This window comes from Nilaparvata lugens, chromosome 8, assembly GCF_014356525.2.
Source record: "Nilaparvata lugens isolate BPH chromosome 8, ASM1435652v1, whole genome shotgun sequence".
In the NCBI taxonomy this organism is placed as follows: domain Eukaryota; kingdom Metazoa; phylum Arthropoda; class Insecta; order Hemiptera; family Delphacidae; genus Nilaparvata; species Nilaparvata lugens.
In genome coordinates, this window is record NC_052511.1 from 20,043,058 (window position 1) to 20,063,803 (window position 20,746).

Here is a 20,746-nt window from a genome sequence, read left to right on the forward strand (position 1 = left end):
TCTGCTCTTCTATTGTTCGTTTCAAATTTTGCAGTTGCAACATTCTCTCCGCTTCCTAGATTCTCTACACTTTGGACTCATGTTTCCTTTCACCCAGATATCCTTTGTTGGACAGTTTTGAAGTGGGGCACACTGCTTTCATTGAATTTCATCTCTAGTCTAGAATTTCAAACTTTAGGCTACTCACCTAATCATTAACTTGCGCTCCACATTATCAGGACTGATAAGAAAATTATAATCATATTTCTTTTTCATGATAGGCAATGTGAAACTATTTTGTAAATTTCATCGATCGATGTAGGTGATCCCGGTGCTTTATGAACCGGGTATGTTGAACTAGGCAATAGGCATACTAGGTAAACTTGATAAAAAAAGTCCTTGTAGATCGGAGAAAAGAGGAGAATTGAAAAAATAGAGCTTATTTTATTGGAACTAATGGCTTCAACTATTGCTTACTGGATTGTGATAATTTCTCTCTAATCACAAACAAGTAACGAACAATCTCAATATTTCAAATGAATGGGTTTGGAGGTACCGGTATATCGTTCCGGAGCTTCAGTAATGCTAATTAATAGACTAGATAAACAAATCTGTGCTGAAAAAATTATCTTTCAACAGCACAATCTTCCAATAATGAGTGTAGATTAAGATTCACATAATTTTATTAAGATTCGCATAATTTTAATATTAGATTCAAAACCCAATAGAAAATGAAATATGAGAGATCGTCGCCAGAAGACCGATTTGGGAAACCTTAATCTTGGACAAAAAAAGTGAGAAACACATGACAAATTTACTGAAATTGAAAAATACCTTATTCCTTTGAAAAATACTTAAGTTATCATTTCTGACAATAATTTTCTCACAATCGAATTCCCGAACAGACCCTACTAAAGTCATTTTCCTCACAACTCATTTTCAAATAGATGTACTGCACCACGATTTCATTTCTGAGAAAAGAACTCAGCGTACTTGGTAGCCTACATATCAGTATAACTACACTTCTCATGTACTTTAGAGGTAATAACGTGATTGTCGAGTTTTCCCAGTATAAACACCGATGTGAACAAGAAAAACATTCTAGAATATCTAGCTCACACAAATATTAGATAGGAATCAATCCTATATGATATATTAATGTTTTGTTGCTTTCTCTTATATTAATATCTTTGTATCCTCATTTCGATTCTCATGGAGTAATTCAGAGGTTATCACGAAGTTTGTGATTTCTCCAACAATAAACACTTATATAGAAGGAAAACTTCCAGATTACCTATAAAACAAAAATGTTCCAATATTTGTTTCTAGAAGTTTTCTGCTACTCTACATATTTATTCTCTTTTCCAATTTGTTTTAATTAGAATGTAGTGTTTGTATGCAGACATGGAAATACATTGACATTTGTGATAAATAATCACAAATCAAAAATATTGCACGTGAGAAATCTGTCATAGGGCCTATGGCAATAAAATTAACTTCTCTCCCAGTCATATACAGTATCTCCAATAAATTAAATTGATAGAATAGAAAGTAATGTCTCTTATTATTAATTTCTCTCCACCTATATAGTTTATACAGTATCTCCAATATTCAATCTATGTTGTTCTTCACCATCTCATTCTATTTCCTATCTCTTTATTGTTGAATAGTCCGGATTGTCTTCAATTCATCAGATTTGACGCAGCTCGCAATTTGAACTCACTAAATCTCTCTATAATCCTCTCATGAACTATCTCTCAATAATCCTGTCGAAGAAATTATCTATCAAGTATCATCACATCCTGAGGGAATAGAATAAACACCAGATCACTAGAAAATGATATAGTCCTAAAAAATAATATGCAGTCACTAACCTTCGTCTTCCAGCAGGCACAATGGCGAACGGGAACCGTAATCCAGCGACCAAATTGGTGACGGTGGCAGGCGTGTGCGGGAGCGGTGGAGGCGGCGGAACAGCGGTCAGCACCGGAATAGAACTGGGCACAGGCACAGGGGGTGGCAAACCTAGATGTGGGGGTGGAAGGGTCGTGTAGGGAGGCGGCAGATGAGAGTTGAGGATATCAGGAAGACGGTCAGTCAGGTTAGGGTTGGAGGTAGAGTTTGGAGGTGGAAGGGGCGGTTGTGGAGGTTGTCGTTGGCGGTTGTGTCGCCGCCGCTCCCGGGGGCGGACGACGGTCGCAGAGGTTTCCACGACAACATCGTCGGTCTGGGCTTCTGTCGATGTGAACGTTCTCACTGGGTTTGCAGTTGATGTGCTGTTACTACTACTGCTAGCCACTACACAATCGATACTAGGCACTGAAGAAACACCACTAGATCCCGCGTAACACCGCACTAAACTCACATTATTATTACTGTTACTCGTCGTCAAATTATTAATATTAGAAACAACAGGTCCACTTACAGCTGGTGGAAGCGAGTCGACAACGGGCGACCGCATAGCACTACCATTCTTGCCCGCGTCCGGAGCTAGACTGACGACTGCTCCCTGCAAGCAACCGGTTGCAACTGGCGGCTGCGGCGACACCAGCGCTACTGGCGGCAACCTTTCCAACCACTCTTCCCGGTCACTGACCCCACCACCGTCCGAGGATGACAGTGACGATGTTGTTCCAGCAGATGATAGACTACCGTTGTCATCACGGTACCCTGGTACCCTTGTACAATCATCATCTCTACTCCCATACCCCAGTCTACTACTGCCACCTTCATATCCGGGTACCCCTCTCAACTCCTGTTCCTCCCTAGGGATCCTAAACTCAGGCAGTCTACACCCTAACCAGTAAGCAACATCAGAATCATCAGGAGATGAGCATACTGTGGTCAATTCCCGTTGACACTCATAGGGTTGCCAGAGGAGTGACGAAAGTGCTTCCTGGTAGTCAGCATGGTGTCCTGGATGAGTTTTTCGACGTCTGGCTTTGGCTTGTTCTTCTTCAGCTGTTGTTGTTTTGGCATACCAGCTTTTTGGCCGGTGTCTTGGGGTGACATTTTCTGTTTCTCCATCATTAGTACCAGATCTCTCACTTCTGTTAGAGCTTGTTGATAGACTATTTTCTAGCATCCTATGGGTCTCTTCATCATCTAAACCGTTTTTCCCAATAATTTTCGAGTCTACATTACCATTCAAAACAAGATTTTCTTCATTCTCAATATTGTTATTATCTAAATGAGGATTGGATATACTATCTGCAAACCGTGAACTTGTCAAAGGTTCACTTTCCAAAACATTATTCACATTAATGAGCTTTCTGTTTTCACTAAATTTTGTCACCTGAGGGTTCAACTCATTATCTATCAGCAGAGAATCAAATTTACTCCCTTCTTCTATCCAGGTCTTATGTCTATCACAATCATCTCTAGCAATCAGATTGTTACTACCCATTGAACCTGCACCCTGTGAATTTTGTACAGTTTCAGCATTCCCAGTTGTATTACAACTCGTTGTACAATTCACACTGGATCTTCGATCCCCATTCCTAGATGAATAACTATTCAATCCACATTCCGATGAACAACTTTCCCTCACATCGAATCTCCTTACCACATCCCTAATTGCGTGAGTATTCACTACAAAATTGTTCAGTCTTCTTTCCCCATCCATAGTTGGATTCGTCCCACAACCCACTGAATCTCTGGAGCTACCTGCCCCATGAGAGATGGTCTCAACACTCCTTGTAACCCCAATTCTACTCGAAACTACATGATCCCCATTTTCCAAGTCTCTGGTCACCTTATGATGTATTTTATTTCCTTCATTTGAGCTCCCTTCATGCCAACTCCTTCGTGCATTCTTCTCACCAAACCAATTCTGCTGTGGATCATCTCCACTCCTCTGTGCATCTTGTTCACTTCTTTGTGATACTTCTTCACTCCAATTGCTCTGACAATCTCTTTCATACCCTTGTGAATATTTTCTAATTCTTTCTGGTTCACTTCCACTTTCTTGTGGAAATCTTCCAGTACTTTGTCCAACTCTCTCGATTCTTTGTAAATTTCCTTCATTCCAATTACTTCGTGGATTCCCTTCACAACTGTCCCTTTGTGACTCTTCAATCCAATACCTTTGTGCATACTTCTCATTCCAATTCCTATGCGACTCTTTCTCACTTCCTTGTGGATCCCTATTCCTCTCAGAACTATTCCCACTCTTACCCTCATCTTTCCCACTCCAGTTCCTCTGGGAATCTCTGTCAAACCCCAGTAGACACCCCTCGGCGAACAGCTCTGATCCTCGTGATCCTCCCTGAACTTCCAGCCTCTGCCGTTCCCTCTCGACCAGGAACACGCCGGCACTTGTGTCTTGACTTGCTGCATCGCGACTTGTTGCAGCGTTCACCGAGTACTTTGCACTTGTGTCGGCATCGTTCAGGGAATACTTGCGCTGCAACTTGTGTAGGGAGGATGTGACGTCACGCGTCCGTGACCGGCTCGTGTCCGGCACGGCAGACACGGCGCGCGACCGGCGAACCCGGCGACTGCTCGCCTCCGCCGAACTCCTCCTAGACGGCGAGCCTTCCTCTGCTTGCAGCATCCTCCTCTACTGATTGCTGGCGATGACTCATCGGTGACACGGCCATCACAAGGCGCAAGGGTCAGGGTGTCGGGTCCTGTAACATTCACAAGGAGAATCCCAGTTAGTAACTGATGAGAACTGTGAATGGATTTCTGGGTAATCGTGATATCTCAAATTCAGTAACAATGCTCAATGCGATATAGAATGTTTAATAAAACTAGTATGATAATGCAGTGCAATCCAAGTTTGATCAGGATTCAACAGACCATTTACCATACAAATTGGAAGAACAGAGATTGAAAAACTAGGTTTGAAGTAATATGTAATTGTTTCTTTTCTTCCTTCCCAAGATGAAGTATGTGAAGTAATATAGATCTGAACTAAAATATAATTGCAAACTCAAAGTTCTGATATTTTTTGTGTCTTAGGATCCAAATATAATATTAAATATTAAGTCGATGAAAATAGATTTATAGGATATCATAACTTTCTGTAAATGAGATTGTGTGACAGAAAACTCTCGAACTTTATAGACAAGTGGGCAATTTCTTAATTTCAAAGATATATTCGATTCAAACTCTATTATACTATTCCCTCATACACTTCGATGCTGTACAATACAATTCATTTATGACCTGCCACACCAGTAAAAATTAATGTAAAAACCATGTAGAAAAATTGATGTAAACAACAAGCCAAAGATTTCAACAAGCGAACCTGAATGGTTCGTTCATTCACGACTTGAAAACCTAAAATGTAGGAAAATTCATGTAACTAGCAAGCCACACAACTCCATTCCGCGAAATATATATCGTTGTTGAGATGCGAATTAGTACAACTTCATAATGAACTCCAATTCAAATCCACCTGACCACAGACAAAAATGCGAGGAAGCGCTGCGCTGTGGCAAGCTGCATCCTAATTGAGGTCAGTGGGAGAAACTGTGGTCGCACTTCCTCACAGTAATATAATATTTACGATCTTCCGTTCGTCTTTTAAAATCCCGCACGGTATTTACTTTGTCTGCCGCCACTTCCTCTCGTAAATCTCGGCTCGTTTTAGTGGCGATGGAAACTTTTATGGATGCTTTCAGAGACCAGGTAAGGAAAAAGGAATTTTTTCATGACATGGTACCGTTTGAAGAAGATGAAATCTGAATTGGAAGGATGTTACTGACATTTGTTGGCTCGGTTTTAGTGAATAATATTGAAAAATATAATATATGATATATAAATATGTAATATATGTGTAGCTATGCATGTAACAGCATGTAGTAGAAAATTTTGGATATTCTAAAATATTGAAGGAAATTTTTACATTTGCATAGATAAGTGACAGAAATTCACGAAGGATTTAATGGTGGAAGAATGAAACTGACAATATTTGATGCTCAATTGAGTGTCATAATTATCATCGAATAGTGAGTGATTTGATTAAATATTGAATATCATCACACCTGTATAGTATTAGATTCTCACATTTATAAAAAAAAGTGAAAAGTATGGAAAATTATGATGAAATCGGATAAAAATAGTTGCAATCCAACACAATTATTATCGTTTTGCTGTGCTCAAATTCTTTTTGAAATCTTGTTTGTTTTTAGTGATAATTTTATATGTCATATTTGATTCTACAATCAAATAAAACTGACCAGTGAAAAGATAGATCATCAAACTTCCACAAGCAATAAATAGATCGGACGTAATTCATGTATATTAATAAAATGAATACCTAGTGTTCCTAGATTGATAGGAATATATCAAATTTCAAGTATAAATTTGGTATTTCCATCGCACGATTCTGTATTTTTCATCTTAAATTAATCTGAACGGAGCTTGATAGTCACCAATGTAAGATACGGTAAAAGTAATAAATTGTAGGACGAATTCCTTATATCATATGAGTACCACAGTAAAAGATTACAATGCGCTGGAATTGAAATTGAATTCTGTCTACGAACCTTTTTGAAAGTGAAACCAGAAGTCAGTCATGCCGATTGTGTCTTATTGATTAAACACAGATAGAGATAGCCATTCTAATTCTATTCGTGCTCCACTTCCATCCTGAATAATATTCGACAGAAAAAACAAGTCGGACATCAAAGAAATGTGCACCACAGCGAAAGCTTCGCCTCGCAATTCCCAAATTTCTCTGGAATCCTTCTAGCCCGAAACATCTCATGCCCAACCCCAACTCTAACCAAATAGCCAGATTGTTTAGTAGATGGTCCAGTTTTCAACCGATAAAAGAGAAAGAAATAAGAAAGAAGAAGGAGAGAAAGAGAGAGGACACAAGAGAGAGAAAATGACAAAAAAACAGGAGAAACAGCGAGAAGGAAAATAGATAAACAAACAGAGACTGAGAGAAAGATAAAGAATAAAGAAACGAGATAGAGTGAAACAGAGGACTAATGGTGAGGAAGAAGGAAGAGAGGGGGGAGAGATGGAGTGAGAGAAGACAGATACAACTAATGAGTGAGAAGGAGTAAAAATGATGAAAGTTAGAAATAAATGGAGATAGATAATGGGAATAATTGAAAGAGACAAAGCTGAAGATTGAGATGAAGAGAGGATGAGAAAGACGAATAAAAACGGAGAAAGAGCGTGAAAGGGTATGAGGGTGGTATAAGGACGAAGAAGGAGGTAGTGTGTGGGCACAGAACAAGAAAAAGAGAAAAAGTAGAAAGAGGAGAAAGAAAGGAAGAGGAGGTAGAAAGGAAGAGCAGGTGGGAGAACATAAAAGCAAAAGAGATCAAATAGAGAGAAAAGGAGAAGAGAAAAGAAAGGGGAGAAGGAGAGAGAAGGATGTAAGAGAAAAGAGGGAACAAATGTGTGTGAGCGAGTGAATGGAAAGGCTGATATATGAAATAAGCGATAGGAGGAGGATATGAGGAGGAGTAGCAGAAAGACAAGAGCGGAAGATGAGACACAAAGCGCGAAAAATTGTAAAAGGAAATAGAGGGTGGAAAATGACAACGAATCAGGTAGAGAGGTTGGACAGATTATTTAGAAACAGTGGTAGAGTAGAAGGGAGAGAAAGACAGGATAAGGAGGTGAAATAAAAGAGAGTAATACAAGTATCAGAGTGAGTGAAAGATCAAAAGTGGGTCACTCAAACACTTGGAAAAAGAGGATAAACTCAGCGAAAGTAACCACCCACACTTTTAGTGGAAATTCACCCAATCTTTTTGTTCTGGAAGTTGCTGGCTCGATTGTGAAAGGAGTTGTTGTTTCTCTCTTTTCGACTCCTCTCTTCACCCCCGAGAGTCTGCCAGGGTTCCCAAACCCCTAAATATCCGATCATAGAAAGAACAAGGAAGGAATCAAATGGAAAAGAAACAGCAGCTTTGTAGTAGGCCTACAGATGATACCAACATCGAAACATCCACAAACGAAAAGGAAAGTTTGGCAAATGATTTTATATCTATGTTTGGTGGTGTTATAAGCACTCAGTTCACTCTTCATGGATTCTACAAAATCCTCACACACGCACAAACGTACACGCGTGCACACACACCGAAAACAGAGCCTAAACAGTTGCTATTTATCAACAGGAGTCCTGTTCAGAACACAGGGCTGAGTAGATAGAGTGGCCTGTACATCACTGCTAGGCTGTGACACATGCCTTCTAATTAAATAGGAATATCTCTTTTCACTCACTCTCTCTGTCTTCACTCTCTCTTATTTCAGTATCTTTCATCTCACTCTATACTTCTTCCTACTATTTCAATACCCTTGCCTTCTATCTCTTATTACATTACCCTTTTGTCTCTTACTCCTTCTAGCTCTACTCTCCTATATTTTCTCTCACTCTCTCTGATGTTACTTTCTCCTATATCTCATTCAACCCCCTACTTATTGTCTTTAACATTTAGTATTGACTTTTACATTTAGTAATTTGACCCCCTTATTATCTTACCCCTTTCTATTCCTAAATGAATAAATATTTCTATTGCATAAAAAGCTGTACAATTACAGATATGGCAAACGTCATTTATACAAAAAATTAAATATATGAAAATGATCAATGTTACAAAGTACAAACACAAAAATACAATAAGTTATCAACCACAGCTATTAATTGATAAGTACACAATTCTTCTACCTCTACCTCTAATCACCTTACTCTCTTTTCTCTCACTTTATAGATTTACTATCTTTTATCACACTCCTAGCCTTATCTTTCTCTCACTTAGTTTTTCTTTCTTTTTCTATCAATTTTCTCTCTTTGCTCCGCTCTTACTACTTCCATATTTATTTTATTTCATCGTCTCTGGTTTTGACAACATCATTTGTTTTTTCAACATTGATGCTATCCAACACTATGGACAAACATGGAAGTTGGATGAATGATTCAGATTACAGCCTACAGTATATGGTGCGTAGAAGGTGAACTTCCTTGTAAATCAGCAGCCTTTAATTCAGCTGCGACTGGGAATGCAGGCTTTTAGTTGTAGGAAACCATGTTAATTCCAGTCGATTTTATAGTTTGATTTCTCTCTTCAGAGAAATCTTGAAAAATATCAGGGGACACTATCATTCTACTCAATAATAATCCTGCTAAAGGTTGACTTGAAGATCTTATCGAAGCAGAAAAACTCTTTAATATGCAAAGTCTTAGCGAATCATGAAATCTATTGAAGTCTAGCTATTTTGCTATCTAATGAAAATGCTCTCCAAAATGTATAAATATGTCAAGGTAATGAGATGAAAAGTGAAACATAAGATGACAGATGACAGACAGGATGGGAATCGAGCCTATGAGCTATGACTGAATAGTGCATCATAGGCTCTATCAAGAGAGACACTGAAATTGGAATGTCATCGAGCCTATGATTAGTATCATAGGCTCTATCAAGAGAAGACTGAAATTGCAATGTTTTTGCAGACTAATCAATGCCGGATCGTGAATCTAGGAACACATGCCATTAAAACATTTTAGCAGCTCCGAATTAACAAGAGATACGAATCTGTCCCATTTTATGTCAATGCACGACTACCATAGCAACACTTAGCAACAAAGCAGCTTCAAGGCAACACAAAAGAACCCGTCAATTTTGTCACATGATTCCCTACAACCACGCGTATACATTTTGAAATTTGCATAACACGACACCAGAAAACGCTTCGGATATCTTGCAGATGTCAGCTACATCGTCGCCAAGGCTGTCGCTGACGCGTTTTCACGTCGTCTGACGTCACTGAAGCGCGTTTCTTTCCCAGTTGGGAACTGAAAAGAGACAACGAGAAACATGGAGACAGTGATGACTCCAGAATCTCAAATCAAAACTGTTTTAGTGTTTCGCGAAAGCAGTGCTGCCTGCGGTTATGCATAATGCATGTTCAATCTATCAACTCCATTATAGAGAGAGGGAGTGAGAGTAAGAGAGATATCAAGCGAAAGAGAGAGTGTGCGAGAGTATGCGAGGGAGGAGAAGAAAGCAAAAGTGAAGAAGGTAGTAGAAATGGTAAAGAAGGTGGAAGGTAACAGATAAAAAGATTGAGAAAAGGCATCGTTTTCTAAAGAGAAAACTTGTGAGGAAAATAATAACAGTCAGAGAACTTTTACTTCTTTGACACTGGAATGAATGATCTGTCACCTCACAACCTAATTGCAAAATTGAATGTAGATAAGCTTGGAATGACTGACGTTTGGTTTGCTATGTGATATGATAAACAAATTTTAAACACAAGGAAAAGTGGTTGTACTCTGATATTTTATATGAATACTGTGATAAATCAAATTAGAATTTTCTATTATTGATAACATTTTCTAGGGAAAACGTATCGCTAGGAACGCGATAGATGGAATGGATTTTGTCATCCCAATAGACATCACTTTTTCAAATAATTATGATAGTTTGAAGTAGGCCTATACGAGATGTTCATTCCCTTGAAAAATGGAAGGTTTACTGGTCAACCTTTTCATTTTAAACCTATAGTGAGCTCAGCAATCCAGGTAGTATTGAAAACCAAAATAAAATTTAACCTGACTTCATGAAAGAAAATATTATGATTTTATTTGATAAAATATCATGATATTTCTCAATTTACTGAAATGAATAATCTTCAATTAAGCCTCGTCAATTCCCCCTCAGAACACCATCTGATACTGTCAGAGTGATTGTAGGACAGTGTAACAATCTGTAGGATAGTGTAACAACCGAGAGAACTTGGGCTTTCATTCAATCAGTGCTTGAAGCAAGCCATAGACAAAGACATCCGAGTCCATTCACAAAGGTGTTCTGGCACAAAGGGTGGAGGCACGACGACACAAACCTCGGTTTATTGGGAAATGGGTCAAAGTTCGCTGAAGGACTTTGGGAGATACCTAGATTTCAACCGAATTGGCTAGAAGGAAATATGGGGAGGGGTGAGATCAAGAAAGAGACAGACTAAGAGATATTAAGGAAGTGAGATATTAAGTGGAAGAGAGAAAAATGGAAAATAGAGAAAGAGAGTGGTAGTGTGAGAGAAAATTGAAAAAGAGGATGAAACTGAGGTTTGAACAAAATTCAGAGAGCTGAAAGTGATAAAGGAAGATTTCATTAGATCATTTTTATTCACAGTTATTAAAAAAAATGTCTGCTCCGTATCCTATTTATAAAGATCCATTGAAAATATATTATCAGGCATTTCAAAGAATAAACTAGAGGATTACATACTAAGAATAAAATTAAATGTATCTTAAAGAGAAATTGAGCTGAAATTGCAGAGAGATAGAGCAAAGATCTACTGAGAAAGGAGAAGTGATTGTTTTAAATAATTTATATTATTTGAATTTCCTCCAATACAAAACATGAAGACATCCCTTAACTCCGCCTAGTCTCTTCAGATTGGTTGAAAATTCATATTCAGGACACTCCCATTTATTTATTTGACCAGTGTGAGAAAATTTATTTATTTTTTCGAAATTATAACTTTTCCAAGATAAATATTTTATTAAGGCCAGTTTCACACGGCAGAGTCCTCGCTCCTGGATGATCATATTACTGAAGATCATATTTCATATTTTACAGCTCTCCTGTACTTTCACATGGGGATCTTACGAATAAGCCGACAGATCTAACAACTACGCCGCCGTTTGCTCAAAGTTATGACTCATCACTTTTTCTCAAAAGTCTAACTTCCTTAAAAATATAGATAGAAGATTTCTGATTTCGGATTTGGATTCAGCGACCCCAAATTCTTTAAAGCGTAAGTCCCATTTTCAAAAATACCCGAAAACAAGGGAGTTATAGCTGTTTTTAATATAGCTTTCCATTATCATATGATTATATAGTACGTACTAAGATAAATAATACTCCTGCCTCACAAAGGGACAGGCAAAGGTTTTAAGAAGTTTTTGAACACCTGAGAAGTTTATACATAAACATTTTTAATTTTTAAAAGTTCTAGTTTTCCAAAAAAATATTGAACTATGAAAAGATGAATCCAAATATGAAATCATAAATCATCTCCACTCATCACCCAATAAAATAGGAGGAAAAGGAATGTTGTACAGTAAAATTCACTGAATTTCAATTGTCATTCAACAATCCAATTTATCAGGTTCAAATCATTGAATATCACTTTAAATTCCCAGCAATTATTGACTATTTCTTTTTACAATCAGAAAAATCTATTATGAACATACAGAATAAACATTGTGCTGATCTGAATCGATCTATGGTAATAATAGGAATTGAAAGAGTAGAAAATGTCATGGCATTCCAAGTAGTGATGTCTGTGTATTAGAACTGCTGAGTTGATAATGCATAGTGAAAAAAAGTCATGAATAGCTCAGACCAGCCTGGCCTGTGATGAACCGGTATAAACAATTCATAGAATTCTTAGAATTCATAGGAACGGTAAAAAATCAATTTTACGAAAATCTATGTACATGTAACTGGATTTAGAAGATCAATACGATAATGTTCTCTATCACAATTTAATCATAGAAATGTTTAAGTGAAAACGTTGGGCGCAAACCTTCTGCCATGAGGAGACAAATAAATTTATGAAAAGCTTGATAGCTTGAATTCTCCAGTGATCTGATATTTGTTACACGTTTTTATTCTAAGACATAATATGCCTTAGACTAATTTTTAATGTTTCTTCAATCGGCAGGAGAACTTTGGTTTTTCAAAGTTATCTTACTCCCTTATTTTGGGGTATTTTCAGAAATCAAGATAAATAACCTACCAAATTTCCTACACGAATACAGTGTAAGTTGTATTATAATAGCTACAGTACTTACGTACTGTATAGTACAGTACCTGTTCGTTTTTACCGTATAATTATATGATAATAGAAAGCTTTATTAAAAACAGCCATAACTTCCTTGTTTTCGGATATTTTCGAAAACGGGACTTACGCTTTAAAGAATTTGGGGTCGCTGAATCCAAATCCGAAATCAGAAATCTTCTATCTATATTTTTAAGGAAGTTAGACTTTGAGAAAAAGTGATGAGTCATCCTTTGAGCAAACGTCGGCGCGTAGTTGTTAGATCTTGCCTCTGCTTGCCTCGAGGGGAAAAGACATCCGAGTCCATTCACAAAGGTGTTCTGGCACAAAGGGTGGAGGCACGACAACACAAACCTCGGTTTATTGGGAAATGGGTCAAAGTTCGCTGAAGGACTTTGGGAGATACCTAGATTTCAACCGAATTGGCTAGAAGGAAAGATGTGGAGGGGTGATATCAAGAAAGAGACAGACTGAGAGATATCAAGGAAGTGAGATATTAAGTGGAAGAGAGAAAAATGGAAAATAGAGAAAGAGAGTGGTAGTGTGAGAGAAAATTGAAAAAGAGGATGAAACTGAGGTTTGAATAAAATTCAGAGAGCTCAAAGTGATAAAGGAAAATTTCATTAAGTCATTTTCATTCACAGTTATTTCAAAAAAATGTCTGCTCCATATCCTATTTACAAAGATCCATTGAAAATATATTATCAGGCATTTCAAAGGATAAACTAGAGGATTACATACGAAGAATAAAATTAAATGTATCTTTAAGAGAAATTGAGCTGAAATTGCAGAGAGATAGAGCAAAGATCTACTGAGAAAGGAGAAGTGATTGTTTTAGATAATATGACGGTTATATTATTTGAATTTCCTCCAATACAAAACATGAAGACACCCCTTAGTAAACTCCGCCTAGTATTTTCAGATTGGTTGACAATTCATATTCAGGACACTCCCATTTATTTATTTGACCAGTAGGTAGCAGCAGTTGTAGGGTCGGTTACGTCCAGTCATTCCTGTTTTGAGCATTGACACGCCTCCAGCCCCTACTATCTTCTGATTGGTCGACGAATTCAAAAGCTTTAGTTTCAAATTCAGCCGGTAGATGACAGTAGCTGGTGGGTCAATTTTACTAATTTCTGTTCTTAATACCGCACAGTTAACCTCAAATTGATGTATTCTGAATGTATCAAATATCATTTTAAAATTTTGATATACTTTGAATTCATCACATTCATTTCATGCTTGAACTTCATTATGCATTTTTCACTTTTATCTTTGATCATCGTTTCTCCTCTAAATATCCGTCAGTTATCAACTTATTGCCTTCAGTTGCATTGAATCTTCACTTCTATCTTCATCTTTTCATCCCCCTACTTTTCAACTTTAATTTTCCCATTCCCAACGACTTATCTGTGATCTATTTTTTTGAAGTCCTATGATTTTTTGACAACTTGTTCACTCTTAATGAATTTGAATGAATGAAATTATCCACTTTGTTTCAATTTCGTGCTTATAATGAGTCACTGTTTCCATATACAGAAATCAAATATCTTCTTCCTGAAAATTGTCTCAATTTTCCTATTAAAAATCAATCTTTTCCCTCCGATTAATCTATTTCCCACTTCCACTCCTTCATTTTTTCTTATAATTTTTTTCTCTCCATTTTTCCAATATCCTTCATCAGTTTCCTTTCTTCGTCAGTTTCTATGCTGTCTATGTTGCTCTCACCTCTCTTCCTTACACTTCATCTACTTTTTTTCATCATACATGTCTTCTCCCATCCTCTTCTACCTCCTTCCTTATCCTCTTCTGCATGACAACGCCAAGAGTTGTTGTATGTGTAGACCTATCACACAAAGACGAACAGAAAATTCCTCTATGAAGTGTGTGTGTTAGTGAGAGTCAGCTCCGACGACTACTATAAGGTATAGTAGCGGACCGGAGATTTTAGTTTCTGTTGAAACCAAGCAAGCGTTCACTTCTGGTGGTTACTGGCCAGTAAGGGGTTTATTGTCTCCAAAGGATCGCCGTTGAACCCTTCTCCCAACCCATAAACCCTTCATCATTTTCCTTTGAGCAAGACTCGATCTCAATCAGTTCTCTAACCAACTTTACCTTACCTGGTGACGTACCTTGCTTGTAGGTCGTCGTTTGTCGTTACTCGATAAAGACTTAGTAATGGTAGTGGACTTTCAATAGACTTGGGTTTCACTCAGAGACAATATCATTATTCAGATACAATTAATGATATTAAATATAACTCAAGTGTCGGAGATAATAAAATATTATTCTGGAAATCAAGACTAGTCTACCAAGAAGATTAATAGTCCATTATTATTTTTCTATGGTTGAGGTCATTGATGACTTGCGATTCTTCGAGAAACATTCCTGATTGTTGAAGAATGTATACGATAATCTATATAATACATAAAGGAAAAAATTGTTTTATACACGTACGGGATAAGAAATTCACGAATGATTGATGCATCATCACGTCTGAACTACTGGACTGATTAACTTGTAATTTCACATATAGATTCTTAATTGACCGAGGATGGTTCTAGGCCTATTTCAAACTCTTCAAGATTCCACTTGGTCAAGTTTTCAGTTTGTCAATTTTTAAAATAGACCCTTGCGGAACACGGGTATACCTAGTCTATAATAATATATACCTAGGTATAATAAAGGAAACAATTGGCTTATTTATAAACGTTCGGGATAATGAATTCATGATTGAAGCAACATCACGTCTGAACTGCTGGACTGAATAACTTGAAATAGTAGACTTGCATATACAGTAGATTCTTAATTGACCGAGGATGGCTCTAGGCCTATATTGAATTTTTCAAGATTTCAGTAGATCAAGTTATCAGTTTGACAAGTTTTTAATTAGACCCTTGCGGAGCACGGGTTACCTGCTAGTGCTCAATAATAATGATAAATGGATTCAATCGGTGATTTAATAAGTTGATTTTATTATAGAGTTCAGCTTGACATTAATTTTATACTGAGATGTAAAAATACTGAACAGTGCTAAGATCCGATAAGTGGAGCTCTCTAGTGGCGAGCTGGGCAACTACTAGCAGCTGAGCTGAACTGGAGTAGGCTAAGACATGAAGCTCACTGCCAAGGTCAATAGTTGCAGACAGGCCATCGGGACTGGGTCAAACTACTGTACATTGCACTACCAGCAACACCATACAAGCAAACATGACTGTGTCAAAATAATTGGTTCATAAATGATAGACCTATATAGGTTATAACAGAATAGGTCATGAATCATGAACTATCAAACCTTTACAAGGATGATTTGCACGGTTTGTATTTATTCATTTCATTTAAATATTAATATTAATCTAATCAACTATTCAGAATTATCACAACTTAAAAAACGTACCACAGGAAGAAGCCCTAATTTGTACAGTTAGTATTCATTTATCTTTTTATTCATCTATTCAATTATTCAGAATTATACAACTTCTAGAGAAGAGGATAAAACCCAGAACGTTTCCTATTGGAATTCAGACAACAGTTCAAGTAGGTAATAGGTTATAGTCACTTCCATATTTTACAATTGCACTCTAATTTACAATCCAAAACGATGATGAGAATTGGATTGGAATTATTTGAATACCTAGCCTGGTTCTTTGAAATCACTACTCATTTAGCCTAACATGAAATCACAACGTGAATTAAAAGACTGCAGCATCATCATTTCACCTAATTTGTATGATTAATTATCTTTCACTTTTACATTTTTATCCATTAAAATAATATTTACAATTATTATAAAGACAAGCTTCAAACTCTTGGCCAACGATCCTCAGAGTAAGGTTTGTCTCATAATAAATTATTGATGAATGAATAATTAGCTTTCACTTTTACATTTTTATCCATTAAAATAATATTTACAATTATTATAAAGACAAGCTTCAAACTCTTGGCCAACGATCCTCAGAGTAAGGTTTGTCTCAAGTTGATTCTATACAAGATGAATATTTCGATTACGCTTCTTTTCAATCAATTAAAAGATTCATTTATTTAACTCTGAGTTTAACTGTATTGCACCAACATAGTATGCACCTATCTCCAGCCAGTCTTCTCTGTTCAGGTATTCCACACATCCATTACCATGAAACGTATAAGTCCCGTCTGCAAATACTCGGTTTGAACAAAGAAATATCAGCTGTTCTTTCAAACCCTATATGAAACACATCATGATAAATGAGACCATATCTACAAGAGAAAACGTGGTGGTTCAACGTTAAACGTTGTGTTAGCATGACCCCAAGGGCCGTTTGCACAGTGACAGTTTAAACTAAATTTCATTTTAATCCGTATCAAGCCTAGTTTGTTATAATTAGTTTTATTTTGAGTTTAATCTACTAGCTGATTGAATCGAGTTTGACTGTATAAACGGCCCTAAGAGTACTTCAGTACCATGAAAACGATTTCTGATGTAGAGACGATCCCGACAATCTTCAGAAACTCTCCTCATATTCTTTCAACTACAACCTTCTCAATCTACCACCTGTAGCAATTCCAGTACAAATCAATACACCAATCCACTCTTTCCCCAATCCTAGTTCACATCAATCCACTAACCCAATCTCCTTCTAAACCCAAACCCGGTTCACAGCACATCTACTCTACAACCATAGACTACGTAAACAGAAGGTTAGTTCTGTGCTACAACTAATCCCGGATTAGAGCCGCGTTTCCAGCCAGTGCTAAACCTAATCGCACCAGTTCCACGCCAGTTTCCGCCATTTGTGAGCCCGTCTCTTGCGCAATTCGCTGCCGATTATCACAGTGGCATTCACTTCAAACTGTCACTATCCCTTATGAATGACAACAATGTTTCCCATTCAAACAACGCTGACCGTTTAAAGCAAATGACGCTCTAATAATCGGTTGCGAACGTTGATTACAAACTGTCAGCATTGTTCAAATGAGAAGTATTGGCTCAATAATACATAAGGAATGCTGACAGTATAAAGTGAATCTCACTCTAATAATGATCAGCTGCGAACCGAGGTTTTAAAGTGACAGCATTGTTTGATCGGAAAGCATTGATGTTATATAATGAGGAATAGTGTCAGTATGAATTGAATCTGAAAACGCGACTGCTAATCCCGGAGCAATTGGGGCCGTGAAATTGAATCTGGCCGACTGAATTATGCGCCGCGGTTCCTATTGCTTTCTAGTGACGCACTAGAGTAGTTGGCCAATAGGTTGCAGATCATGGAGTTATGTAGTTTGATTTCTGGTGTTGTGAGACTTCACGGAATGTGTTACATTTCTAATATCATGATTTGCTGTTGGGGAAGATTTACATTTTATAGAACCTATGCATTCAAACAAATACTATACTTGATTCGAGTTGATAATGCGCGTAAGACCAAGAAAATTATTTTGAGATGCGATTTTCGCTATGCTCTGTTGTTGGAAGAATTTTAGAATATTGTATAATGTGGGAAAAGGCGAATGAGTTCGATTTCAAAACAATGAGAAACTCAACCGATTGTCGTAGTAATTGAATCAAAACCGGAGGCTTAATGTAGGAGGCCAGGCTCTTAGATCATAATAAAATATGTTACAGAAAATGCAGGTCATCAGTTCCCGGCCTCGATTTTTAATGTTTTTCACAAGTCAATGTAATTCATCATTCCAAGATCAATAGACATCTTTATTCGAAGAGTCGTTCACTTCAAATACATAATAATTTCGCAAAAAATCACAATGTGAAATTCATAAATAAAAGAATACTTGTAGACAGGAATGTAGAATCTTTGATTGAAGCATCTTTTCAATTACAATACAAGGGGTCCAAGTGACATATTATTAGTTTCGGGAAAATTGAGCCTAAAGTTTACTTACATTAATTAATTCTTCATTTCATGAAATGATCCTATTCCTATAACTATTCAGTATACTTTTACCAAATCAAACGTACCGTTTCATGTCTCAAATTGCTCTCCTTTCTCAATTATCAGCTATATAGTGATAAGATATATCACTTGTTGTACCCCTTGTTTACCAAACAGAATTCTATTGTCTAGCTACACATAAATCTATCAAATTTACCAGCAATTGAACAATGATTAATGACTTCATTGCATTATTATCTTATTCGCTAATTTGTTTTTGAGGTATATTTTGCTTGGTGACATGGCTTAATCAAGGTTAAATTGAATTGATGGATATGAGCAACCGTTGTCCTGCAAACAAGGGATCCAAGTCTTGTATACTAGATTTTTACCACTTTCAGCTATCGATTACTGTAGCTAACTCAAAAAATGGAAAATGTCACCTGGACCCCTTGTATTCTGACCCCCTTAATTAAATTTATAATTGCACCCTAAACATCAGATGATAAGGCAGAGGATGAGTCAAAAAAGAGCAACCTTAGAAAGGTTTTTAAAGGAATTGCTGATCTCAACAAGATGTACATGAAAAAATAATCATCATCTGAAACAAATCGATAGAGACGGAGAATTGCAAATGGTTGTGAATAAGCAACACTCATCCATTTCATCATGAATACTACCCAATTTTGATTCATTTTGACGTCACTTACAATCATTTCATAACAATGTTTCAAAGATATTAAATTTTCTGAAAAACGACACCAATCCAAATTCAAATTATACTGTCTCTGGGAAGTCTCACGAATCCCGTCCTCTAAAACCATTATAACAGCTGCTATGATAGTCGTTTTTCCAGGCAAGGAAAATTGCCATGGGAAACAATTTTCAGCGCCCATTTACCAACACCATATACAACCGTTCCCGTTAATGCTTCTTCATTCCCATATTCCACCATTCCTCCATTCCACTATTCCTACATTCTACACCTCATTCGTTCCTTCGTTCCATCATTCTTCGATTCCACACTTCCTTTGTTCCTCGATTTTAATATTCTCACATCTTTATCCCTTCATCCCACAATTCACCAATTCACAGCCCATATCTGTCCGGATATTACTCTCTGATGTTTCGATTCGTTTCCATATTCAAGAGCGAGCCATGACTTTGGCATGATTCAGCGTATATAGATTTTGTCAAGCTATTGGCCAATAACAGCCTCATCAACCCAAAGCTGCTACATTTATCAATGAATTTTCAGTGCTTATCGCTTGAAGCTGAGCTTGATTAGTTTTTTTTTTGCACAACTTTCCACTAGTTTCGTAAGTCGAAGTATCTTATGTATAAACAGACATGATTTTATCATCACAATAGTTGACAACATCAACGTCTTTTGTAGATGGATATTGACTACAATATGATGGCCAATAAAATATTTTATTACACTAATTCCAAGCAGAAAAACCGATTGCCTAATTCGATTTCATGCGTTTCCTGTATATTTAAATAAATTGATTCATTGAATGATAAATTTATAGGGAACGCTTGGAATTGAATAAATTCCTGTGAATTTGAAATTGAATAGATCCCTGTAAATTTATAATTAAAAAAAATAAACTTAACTTTTCAGTGTGATATTCACAGTAGTCTATGATATCCTATTTACAGTATAATTATTGTTTTGCATGATTAATCGATTCCTGAAAAGACCCCTCATGTATCGCACATACATTCCATTTGCATTTTTTATTGCCTGAATGAATAGAATAATTCAGAAGTAGGATAAATGAAAACCTGGGTGATGAACGAGTTGAACATGAATAAGATTGAACCGACTGAACTCAGTTATGTTAGCATTATTCACAACAGAAATTTGAGAACTAATGAGCTAATTATTATATGATCAAACCAATAGTCATATACATTAAAATGAGTAAATGAGTGGAAACTTGATATGCATTTAATTAGAAATGTCCTGTTTGCGTTTCCATTTTTTGCATAGAGGCTATAATGTTTTTCATACTGAATAGAATAATTATTTCGTATTGTATTACCAAAGTTTCACGAAAAAAGATAGATGAATACAGAATCCGATATAATATATTTCACTCATAAACCAACGAAACGGGCTATACTGG

At 36.8% G+C, this 20,746-nt stretch overlaps 1 protein-coding gene across 2 annotated transcripts in view; it reads right to left on the reverse strand.

The window, feature by feature from the left end:
* Positions 1-20,746, reverse strand: part of LOC111044538 — a 328,058-nt gene that overhangs the window by 227,665 nt on the left and 79,647 nt on the right. Inside the window, exons 2-3 of one of the 2 annotated variants that reach the window (XM_039434207.1) lie at positions 4,250-4,610; positions 1,854-4,216 (exon numbers count right to left, since the gene is read on the reverse strand). In XM_039434207.1, the coding sequence (XP_039290141.1) occupies positions 1,854-4,216; positions 4,250-4,534 (2,648 nt within the window). In that variant the 5' untranslated portion in view covers positions 4,535-4,610. Of the gene's footprint in view, positions 1-1,853; positions 4,611-20,746 lie in introns of both variants that reach the window. The other variant, XM_039434206.1, reaches the window with a different exon arrangement.